General features: G+C 43.7%; 1 protein-coding gene across 1 annotated transcript in view; it reads left to right on the forward strand.

The window, feature by feature from the left end:
* LOC126088565 (protein sneaky) overlaps positions 1-12,218 on the forward strand; it is a 371,958-nt gene that overhangs the window by 51,607 nt on the left and 308,133 nt on the right. The window contains exon 5 of the mRNA XM_049906792.1: positions 6,852-6,974. Within this exon, the coding sequence (XP_049762749.1) occupies positions 6,852-6,974 (123 nt within the window). The remainder of the gene's footprint in view (positions 1-6,851; positions 6,975-12,218) is intronic.

The following is a 12,218-nucleotide window of genomic DNA, read 5'->3' on the forward strand; positions in this document are numbered from 1 at the left end:
TAAGACATGAGTAACACATGTATACTATCTAGGCGATTTTGCCTGCTTGATCTTAGGTCACGAACGGAGCCTAGCAATTCCATGCTCGGCTGTAACTCTATATGGGCCTCTGTGCAGTGGCGCTTTGACCCTGGGATCGAGGGTGTGGCTCCGTCAGCACCTCACAATCGGCGGTGCAGATCGCAGGAGATATCAGTAACTTCTGTGGTACTGATGCGAGTTGTCGACTTTGGTATGACATTGCGATCTTAAGACTATACCACACTCTGCATCTGGACCGGTTATTTCAGATTGATTCATCCGATTTCATACGACCATACCGTCTACAGCAGCCTGCTTCAGCTGGGGTGTGGAGGGAGGGGGGGGGGGGGCAGACAGCTGGTGGACAGGCATGTCCCATGCAACAGTTGCACTGACTGAGAGTCTGCAGGCAGGGTTCGCTCAGTGCCTCGCAAGTGCACAGAATGCATGTTAATGGGCTAGGCCACCTGGAGAGTAGCCTATACGAAATGCACCTACTTGAGGCTGAGCTGAGGGGTATCCAATAACATCTGCAGCCTATGAGGCAGCGTTAGAATTGCCTCTTCTACGAGAATGAAAAACTTGGGGTGCGTTTTAACTCAAGCGTACCACTGCCCATAGGCGCATATCCAAAACGGCAAAGAGGTCTAATGCGGGTAATGATATTCTATTTCTATACGTATTAATTTCCAAAATTTTCATCTATCAGAGAGTAAACTAGCAATTAATAAAGAGTCTCAAAAATCGCAAAAGTTCTAAAAAAAATTACGAGTTACGGTTAACACATGATACATTTCAGTTGCTTTTCTAAAGATTGGCTCTTTTGCATTGTTCTAAGGTCTGACTGCAGAAAATACACTGACAGAAAAAAAAATCGCTGCACCAAAAAGGAGGTGTGCGGCATAAAGTTGGTAGGCATATTTACACATCATAAAGGTAATGTCTACTAAAATTCTGCTCCAGTTGCGTAAGAGTGACGCTGTTAGTGCCACTTTGAGGAGGCGAATGAGGTTTGCTTTAAACACAAATTGTAATGGTCATGAGCGTTACTTACCTTTGAGATTGGACGAGGTGAGTTGATGTTACTGTAGAATGCCTTTAAGGCGACAAAGAGGCCATTGTCAACAATTTTGAACGAGGTGGAGTAAAGGGCTACGAGAAGCTCGGTGTTCCTTCTGCGATATTGCAGAAAGACTTGGCAGGAATGTAGCCACTGTACGTGATTGCTAGCAGTGGTGGTCACGATAATGTATGGTCGCAAGAATACGGGGCTTCAGATGGCCATGTGGCGCTACCCAGAGGGAAAACCATCACGTTCGATGTAAGACCCTGGCGCATCGTACTGCATCTGCAGCGGGAACCTGAGCAGCAGTTGGCACCACAGCGACACAACTAACTGTTACAAATCAGTTACTTCAAGGACAGCAACGAGCCGGACGCCCTGTAGCGTGCTTTCCACTGACCCCAAACCATCGCCATTTGTGACTTCCCTGGTGTCACGCGGGAACTCATTTGAGGGCAGGTAGATGTCTGTTGTGTTCTCTGACGAAAGGTGATTCTGCCTCGATGCCAGTGAAGGCTTTGTATTGGTTAGAAGAGGCCAGTTGAGGACCTGCACGCAACCCAATGTTAGACACATTGGACATTATGGTCTGTTGTGCGATTTCGCACGACAGGAGGAGCACTATCGTGGTTCTCCCACGCACCTTGACCGCAAGTTTGTCCATCAGTCTGGTGATTCGACTTGTTGTGCTGTCATTCATGAACAGCGTTCCAACAGATGTCTCCCATCAGGATAATGCTCACCCACAGACCACTGTTGTAACCCAACATGCTCTACAAAGTGTCAACATGTTGCCTTGGTCTGCTCGATCGCCAGATCTGTCTCCGGTCGAGCACATATGGGACATATCGGACTACAACTCCAACGTCATCCACAAAACACCATTAATCGTCCCTATATTGACCGACCAAGTGCAAAAGGCGGTGAACTTCGTCCCATAAGCTGACATCTGGCACCTATAGTAAACAATGCATGCACGTTTGCACATTTGCATTCAACATACTTGCAGCTACATCGGTTATTAGTGCAATAGCACTTCACTTTGCAATGGCTTTTGTCACGCTGTCCCTGTGATCTCGCAATGCCAATGACTTAACATATGTTACCTAGACAAATGTCTTCTGGAAATTTCATTACTCTACATTAATTATTTTTTGGTGTTACGATTTTTTTTTCCGCCAGTGTATTCCAGTCAGCAAAAGACGTCCATTCACAAGATGGCCATATCTGCTGCCAGCAACAAATCTGCCACAGTTTATGACGCCACAGGTGGAACGAACAAACCACTGGAAGTTGAGTAAGGCCAGACCGAAGCAGACAGACACTCCACTAAGAAGTAAGAAAAAATATTAGTGATATTGAACTCCTGAAAGTAGGTAGAAATGCATGAAACAGCATTTCCCTTGCTACATGCCCCCATAGCAGTAGTCTCCATACTTTTATTCACGATCTTAGTACTAAGTGAAACAACATGTAAATTATGAAGTTGTCAGGTCTGTAATTGTTTGTAATACAGTTCTTAAATCGACTGTACGGCATAGGTACTTCTCAAATTGTGAACAAAAATGTTTCAAAGGATGTAAACCCTCTGAGAAAGAAAGTGAAGCACCAAGAAGACATGGTTGCATGTCAATGCACCATAGACGGGTATGTAAGTCATTACAACTGCAGTTCTCTGTGGGAGATAGAACGACCACCAGCGTGCGTTAGTGCTGTTTCGGTTTGGCATTGTTAATAGGCCTGGTAGAATATGAAAGGGGTGTGAAAAGTATGAGACGTTGCATGATTACTGTGAGGGGCAGGCAATGGCTGCATACTCGTATGAGACGATTTAGTCAGCACATGACCCAGTTTGAAAGGGATTGTGAGTCGCCATTTAGCCAGCTGCTCGAATCATGTAATATACAGATTCTTGGGGCAGTCAGATGTGACAGTGACCCAATGTTGGACTCCAAGGCAACATGAGGGCAGGCATACTCGTTGTCAAAGTTCACAACAAGTGGTATCGCCATGCTGTACGTTAAGCACAACGTACCCTATTACATCTGCACTTGCCATCTAAATAAAAGTAATGGTCTCCTTGTAACATTTTGTGTCATCTTCCACCATGGATCGGAGACTAGCAGCGACCGGACAGGGGAATAGCCGACCCCTGTGTAAGCTGTTGTTAACACCACTGCACAAACAGCTGCATTTAGGCTGGCGCCGTGACCGAGAACCATGGACTGCTCATGAAAGGCGACGCATTGTGATCAGCGATGAATCGCGGTTCTGCTCGACCCCAGATGACCACTTTCAGCTATATGGGGGCGACCTGGGAATAGCTGTCACTCTTCCAATGCTTTGGAGAGGCACAGCAATATTACTCCTGATGTCATGGTGTGAGGAGCCAACGGTTATGACTTCAGGTCACAGCTGGTCGGCGTTGAGGGAGTTTTTCAATTTTCAACAGGACAGTGCTGGTCCACACATGGCACGTTATGAACAGTGTGATATTGAGGAACTTCCGTGGCTAGAAAGATTCCCAGATCTGACCCCGATAGAATATGTGGAGGGATTAGCTCCAACGTGAACTTCGTCCAAGTGCCGGTATACAGAATGTCGAGGACCAGTTACAACAGTTGTGGGCGAGCTTACCTCACGAGAAGGTGCAACAGCTTTATAACACCCTCTATAACCGAATCAGTACACGAATCCAGGCCACAGAAGGTGCAACATCATACAGACCAGTGGGCTCATACTTACACGTTCTTTGCAAATCTGACCCGGTTTTGTAATCACTCAAATAACATCACATACCCTCTCAACCCGTGAAGTTTCATGTCGTTTCCCCCTCCCCTTCTTAGTGCTTCACTTTTCTTGTCAGGTACTGTATTTCTCTAAGTTACAGTTCCTTCGAAATTTGCTAAAGCGAAATACTTAAGTGCTAATTATTACTTTATTATTATTATTATTATACTGTTATTGTATTATTGTACTGTTATTATTATTAAACTCTTCGGCATTTGTGATTCGTTAAATGTAGGGATATCAGTACATTATATTGGACTGGAGGGGTAGTGACAAGTTGTGACCCCCTCCGGAACCGAATAATGGATCTACTCCCAGTACAAAGTTTTTATTTTCAAAAATACCATCCGATTTTACAAAGGTATATCTTTTATGTGCTTTCACATAGAATCTTGGGTTTCATTTTATAATTATGTTTACATTTGTATCTACGTCTAGACGCATCAAGCCTCCTATTTTGTGTGTAGGAGAGGGTACTTTGATACAACTATATGTTCCTCCCTTCTCCACTCGGTTCTCAAAAGGGGCGTGGGAAAAATGATTGTCGATGGGCCTCCGTATGAACTCTTTATTTCGCTGCTTTTCCCGTTGTGGTTATTTCGAGATGCGTATGTGGGGGGACGTGATATGTTGCAAGACCGTTCTTTGGACTTAGACCTCTCTGTGATGTGCAACAAAGTTCCTTCAGTGTCTGTCGTTAGACTTCGTTGAGCATCACCGTGACACTCTCGCACCGACTAAACAATCCCTCGATGAATCGCTGTGCTCCTTATTGGTTCTTCTCTATCCCTTCTGTTAATCGAAATTGGCGAGGATCTGGGACTGTTGAGCAGTACTCAAAAATTGATGATCGTACGAATGTTTTGCAGCTCACTTCCTCCGTGGATGAATTTCATTTTCGTAAGATTCTTTCAATGAGTTTCAGTATGGAATCTGATTTTTCTACAATGGTCATTGCACTTTAAGTCGCTGCAGATGCTTATTCGTTCTAACATTCTGTGTGGTGTCTGTTTGTTCTAAGTCGTGTCTCCCTACCACTTTCGCGCAACGACGCTCTGAGCGTGTTTTTTAGGGAATTGACTGGTTTGAACCTGGGGCCTGTTGCTGGTAAGGAGACGCCAGAGCACACATGACATGTAGAGTTCAGAAGAGTTCAGTAAGACTAGCGACGATATAATCAAGAACTTAATGATTTCAGCGCCAGCTCCACTGCACTCCCTGTGAAAGAATCTTAATACAACTAAATTTAGTGGAAGGGGTTAAAGGCTTTCCTATTTTTAGTTAGCCGGTGAAATAACGTCGAAAAAGCAGTTAAGTTTACCATTGGAATTTTTATTCTACTCACAAAACATTGTTTATAAACTGCACTATTGATAAAAGGAAATGTTTTAATACAGGATGATAAAAACCAACTGCGTTCAACAAAACTGTGAACGAATTTCCCTGAATGGGTTTCCAAGTTCTATAATGGATCGAAGGATGACCTATGCCATATCACATCTACGATCTAGGTTTAAATTAAGTTTCATAAAAGAGAAAACTATCAAAAAATGGTCTACAGTGACCCTCAATTATCTTTAATTGCTTATTTAACTTGTTGTAAATTACAGTGGCTGATGTGGCTTCTCAATAATTATATAGCAGAAAAATCATCGCTTTTCAGATTTTAACTTCAAGTAGCAAATGTGAATACCACGAAGTTTAATTGACGATCGACACTAGTATTACGTAAAAAGGAGATGTAACAGATGAGACTTCTGCAGTTCTGAGTGAAGCCTTATGCGCTCAAAAATGCGGCATCGCGTGCGTTCATTACCTTGTCGGTGTTTAGGCAGCGTCAAGGAGCGGCGGGAGGCACAGCTCCACGCACCTCGCCATCTTGGAAGCAACTCTCTCCTAACTTCTCATTACTACAATTTATCGAAGTTGGTTTTAGAAAAGCTATCTGGCTGTGTTTTCAACTGACCAATCAGGGTCTCAATGTTAACCTTAAGCTCCGCCTACAAAACTTCTGTCTATCCAATGAGAAATGTTATGCCTTTCGTGGTGGGGCAATGTTTTTAATGTTTGCTACGTCACAGAGACGTGAAAAAGTCTCACGCTGAAACTTGCTGCTGGTGTGGCCCTTTTAGCGTTATCATAAGTTCTATACTGTTCTTCTGGAGCGCTCTATCTTTTAACATGGGCTGGGGGGTGGTTTTGGCGGTCGGCTGGCGATGTGGGTGTCCGTCCCTTATCATAGGGCCATCTAGCCTACATGGCTCTGCTCTCAGTTTCTGTTCTCGTTTCTCCCCTCGGAACTGCGTCTGTTTCACGGTGGGAAGGTATGACATGCTTTTAGGCGTTCTTGTGTTGGTCTGTGGTATTCCATTTGCTCACTCGTTGATCGTATTAGTTTGGTTAATTTAATGTCAAGATTCATTCGGAGCTTTGTGAAATAATGCCGGATTTGCTATCATGCCACTGTTTTCATGGAAGGTGTTGGATTTGCCTGACACCTTACATTGCAGATATTTTATGGTAGTTACTATTTCCAGTGATTTGTCGCTAATAATGTAATCGAAAAACAGAGGATTAAAGAGTAAAGGATCAAAGTTTTCATTTAAATTTCATGCATGTTCAATGCGGCTTCCACTAGATGCGTGATGAACAACCAGACGTAGTCAGTCTCGCCCCATTTTTTTGCCAGCCTATTTGGAGTTACTGCACACAGTGCTGTTAGTATGCGCCGTCGATATGCGCCATCACAGTTCACCCAAAATTGTTGGAGATCAAGGAAGAGCAGAGAATTTAATAGGCTACCCAAACTTCCTTCATTAATTTGTATTTCTGCTTATACTGAATTAAAATATACGCAAATTGCGATCGAAATTTCGAACCCCCTCAAAAAAAAAAAATCAGAAAATGTTGTCTGTTTACGATATGTTGACTTGTTTGAGGGGAGGACTCGAGTGTTGCAGTGCCTTTGTTGTGGCAGGTGGACACTAACGATGCGCGGCGCGCCCTGGGATCAGTGCGGGGCGTCGTGGAACCACTGCGCGCAGAGCTGGAGGGCGGCGTCGTTCCTCTGGAGCACAACGACTACCTGGACGAGCTGCAGGTAACCTCTTTCCCAGACAGGGTATAGTGGGCAGAAGTGCGGGTATTTCTATTGGCAACTGAGGACAGTGTACTGAACACATTACATTAATATTTTCTTCATTTGCACACTAGTCATTATAGCTGTTAGGAGTAGTACGTTTTTGTGCATGTGGCAAGACCAAGCCATTAATGCTTATTTTCCCCTGGGCAGCAGGACAGGTGTTAAAGTGTGGACACATGGACGCAAAACGGTTAGTCTATACTGAGAGGCGTAGTCCACTTAGTGGTGTAGTTTTGGTCATGCAGGAACCATTGCCGGCTCCTGTGGCCGAGCGGTTCTAGGCGCTACAGTCTGGAACCGCGCGACCGTTTCGGTCGCAGGTTCGAATCCTGCCTTGGGCATGGATGTGTGTGATGTCCTTAGGTTAATTAGGTTTAAGTAGTTCTAAGTTCTAGGGGACTGATGACCTCAGAAGTTAAGTCCCATAGTGCCCAGAGTCATTTGAACCATTTGAACCAGAAACCATTAGGTCATAAAATATGTGATGTTTATGCAGAAGGACTGTTCAACACATAGAAAAAACACACTTACGTGTGTACATATTAGAATACCACATATAAAAAAATATGCGCTTATACCCATCACACCCTGTATATTTAATCGACTATCGGTAATGTGATACTCGATCATTTGAAAGCCTTAATAATTTGAAATTTTTTCCTGGTCCCTTGAAAAATACTCAGTGAATTCAAAAAATCAATGTATTTTGGTCCTCTCAGTAATTTGAATTTGTAGGGGTGAGGGCATTCCGCTAACACTTCATAATTTGAAGTCAGGGTTCCCAGAATCTTCAGAGTCTCTGAGTCAAATATCTAGGGGTGATAGATTTTGCCATGGGGAACAACTTTTTTTTGGGAACAGAATGTTCACTAACGCCTCCCAGCGACTCTCGGTGTCCTTTAATATTCGCCAGTCCACAAAATTTCAGCGAACCACGACCTGATCTAACATGTATATGCAGAGGTGCGATGAAGAAGTTTCCGTTTGAGGGCGTTGCTGCAGCGTATGCGCATATGTGCAACGTAGCGTGACTCCGACTCCGTGTATATTAACACCGACATGTAGGCAAGTGGTAAGTGTGGCGTTCGTGTCTTTCCGGCGTGCGTAAATCGAAAACGAGACCTATGGCGCCGTTTTTACCAAATTCGTCCTAACAGGAACGTGCTGTTACTCTTTTCTTGGTTGTCGAAGGACAAACGACTGTAAACATGCATCTGAGAATGTAGACTGTGTACGTGGCAGCACGTCTGTCAAAAACTACAGTTGTGTGGTGATGCGCCAAGTTCCGTGCTGGTCGCGATTCGACACAGGACGCCAGTCGATGTTGTTGAAGAGGTCAGAAGCTACGCCAATTCAAGTGGGAGACACCACCCTATAGTCCTGATCTCTTCCCACGTGATTATTACGCCTTCGGTCTTCAAACAACTTGCGGGAATTCAGTCAGGTAATATTAACAGCGACTGACGATATTTCGGCGGGAGCACACCCCGCCATTTTCAAGGCAGTTTGCCTTGAAAATGGCGGGGTGTGCTCCCGCCGAAATATCTGTGATCGCTGTTAATATTACCTGGCTGAAGTCCCGTAAGTTGTTTGAAAATTGTATACGGCAGAAGAAATTCAGGTCTCACACGCCTTCTGTCCTTTAACACACGCCTAGAAGGGCCAATGATTCCTGTAGGACTAGGATGTGCAGCAGACAGTTGCGGAATTCTTCATGCAGCAGAATACCGTGTTTTGCGAAACGGATATCTTCAACCAGTAGCGTCACTGGGATTATTGCCTCAGTGGTCACGGCGATGTTGCCTGATTGACATACTGATTCTGGACTGCAAGGCCTTCGAACGGAAACTTTTTGTCGCCCTTTACATATTAAACCTACAAGGGACGTAGAAGACGCAGTTCCTCAGTAAAATGTTTACTTTATCGAAGATACGTAATTACATGGAAGAACCGGAATCGTAATCCAGGCCACAGGGATGATAGCCTTGAGCCTTTTCTTCTTCGACACACGGACGCTAGGAAGATTTAATATGTAATACACCACTGCTCTCCTCTCAGTATGAACCAATTCATACGGCAAGACGTTGCAAGATGGAAATTATAATGCCCTGAACTGAGACACTCAGCTAGTCCGCAACATAGGCAATAGAGACAGGACTCCTATCTGTCTAGACACAGGAAGATATTCGCCAGAGGACAAGAAAGACATTAAAGTGGACTCCTGGAATTGTGCGTTTAAGGTTCCCTGTGATGCACATCGTCTCTCTTGTAACCTTCCCCACTGCATTTTGTTGAACATTTCCATGCAACTGTCTACCTGATTGAAGAACGGTTCGTAGCCGCGCGGTCTAACGCGCCGCTTCCCGAGCGGGAACGCTTGCTGGTCCCCGGCACGAATCCGCCCGGCGGTTTTGTCTCAAGGTCCGGTGTGCCGGCCAGCCTGTGGATGGTTTTTAAGGCGGTTTTCCATCTACCTCGGCGAATGTGGACTGGATCCTCTTATTCCGACTCCGTTACACTATGTCGGCGATTGCTGCGCAAACACCGTTTCCACGTGCATGTACACCATAAGTATTCTACCACACGAACATTTGGGGTTACACTCGTCTGGTATGAGACGTTGGGAGGGGGAATCCACTGGGGGCCGAACCGCACAATAACCCTGGGTTCGGTGTGGGGCGGCAGTGGGGTTGTGAACCACTGAGAGCTACAACGGGACGAAGCATCTCCGTCGTTTCTAGGTCCCCGATTTAATACACAAGAGGAGTGTGTCTTGTTTGACTGGCGTTGAAGTACCAGTCTGCCACACTGAATCTTGCTCGATAATTTCAGATCAGAAGTCGAGTATCAATACTCATAAGAAGCTCAATTGGAGGGTTACAAAATAAGTCCAAAAAGTTGCGAGACTGATTTTATTAGTGGCCCACAAGCGACGTCAGAGCAGTAACTACGGTCTCAGCTTGAACTAACTACTATACATTTGACTAATCATTTGTGACTAGGCAGTGAGAAGTAGTGGACGCGTGGCCGCAGCGTGTCATTGTTGTTGTGTCACAAATCGCAATGGAGTAACATCTCTAAATCAAGTGTTCAACTCTTTCTCAAGAATGTTTTGAAGAACTTCAAAATATGTGTGCAAAATTTGTCCTGCACACTTGGATTGCCGAACAGAAACAACGACTCATAGACGCCTGCCGAGACTTGACTGAAGTGAGAAACATGGACATTTCTTTTCTGGAAAAAACTGCCACGAGTGACGAGATTTGCTGTAATCAATATGAACTTATCAGAAAACGACAAAGTGCTGAATGGGTCACTGAGGTTTCGCCAAGACCAAAGGATGTGCGAATGTGAAGCGCGAGTTGAAGAACGTCCAAAATAAGGACTCTCCTGACAGTTTCACGTGGTTGTATAAACGTTCTGTGCATTGATTCAAGTGGGGGAGACGATGCGGGACACCTGAAGCATTACAACTACCATCTTAACATTTCACTATTTTTTATTAATCCACTCTCCAGCCTTTCTGGGCTCAGGAGGGTACTGTGCTGTATCTTGCGCATTAGACGAGTAATAATTTAGAGTTCCTTTTCGTGTAGTAAATGTCACGGAATATATTTGTCTTTTTATTCTAATAATTCGCATGTATAAAACAGAATGGAAAGGAGGCACTATCTGTGAAAATATATTAATTGTGTGATTTTCATTTTCTGTAGCATCTTTTTCTTACCTCTGTGTCGTTGAAGTAAGAGGTATTTCTTCATAGTTGTGGATAATTTGTGAAATACATGAATTGTAGTTCGAAAAGATATTTATTTCAATACACCTGCCAATTCTAGGAAACATATTACGTGGAGACGACTTCCGATATAACAACGGAAAATCATATTTGAAGGAAGTATCTGTTAAATACGACTATAGGTGTTTATTTTAAGGTGGTGGCAAAGAACTTATGACAAGGTATCTCACTAGTCTGCTCAGCACAAAAAGTGTCTTTATATCTTTTATGAAACTAAATATTTGCCGTAAACACCTAGGTTTTTCCTCAGCAGCCGTCACTTATGATGTTATTCGGGAGTGACACATTCCAGAAACAGTTTTGTATTCAGCCTTTTCCATTCATAGCCCGTGTAACAATTCAGTATTCGTAAGTACCTCCAGCACTTCAGAAGACAGCTGCACGAAAACTACAAGGCATGCAGAAAATAGACAAACATCAGTGAACACAGAATCAATCCATGTTTCTTAGGTACAATACAAGTGTTCAATATGGGCACCGTTTGTGACGCACCAAACGTCAATACGTGTAAACGCTTCATTAAAGTCGCTGACACGAATTGCCTGGTAAAGCGCGATAGCAACCAACTTTAGAAATTTGTTCACTGGATTGCCCAGCTGCAGGCGCACTTTAATTCGTTGCGACAGTATGGCACACCTAATGCAACTATATCACTGCGCGTGTTACGAACGAAACTTCGAGAGATACTTGATCCACTGATACGTGCCATTTTTCTGTATGTCTTGTATTTCCCTGCAATAATCTTCTGAAACGCCGGAGGTATTTGCGGATAACCCATACTTTTCGTGGAAGCATGTGTGCTCCAGAATCCCACACACAGTTGGATTTAATGAACCATTGTCGCTGACAGGTTTGGTTGCCCCCTAGTTTAGTTATATGATGAACATTTCCATTAAAGCACATTAAGTTAGTCTTCAGACACTTTCAACCAGGCGCAGCTCGTAGTTAAAGGCTCTGAGGCGAAGACGCCCCAAAATATGTATATTAAAATATATTTCTCAGTAAAGTATTACAGTATTTAAATTATCAGACTGATTTAGAATAATTCTCATACGAATAATAACAGTCGACGTTTTTAGAACGGATAATATCGAATAATATTTTTGAACAGTTAGTAGCTAGTATTAAGGCCGCTCCTAGAGTTGCCCGTTAGCTCTAGTTGTAGTAGAGGCTTGATACCGTGGTATCTACAGAATACATCATTTATTGGCTTCCCGAAGGAAATACTATCACAAACCTATAATGTCTCAAGTTTAGACTTGAAAATACGAAAAACATTAAGCAAGCAGCGAAGAAAATATGCACTGCATTAAGATATCTCTCAAAGACGTGCCTTTTAGTACGATTTGTTGTGAAAAAATAACGGGAAATGTGATGTCGGGATATAAATATTCTAGATTTTGTCA

This window comes from Schistocerca cancellata, chromosome 1 (assembly GCF_023864275.1).
Source record: "Schistocerca cancellata isolate TAMUIC-IGC-003103 chromosome 1, iqSchCanc2.1, whole genome shotgun sequence".
Taxonomy (NCBI): domain Eukaryota; kingdom Metazoa; phylum Arthropoda; class Insecta; order Orthoptera; family Acrididae; genus Schistocerca; species Schistocerca cancellata.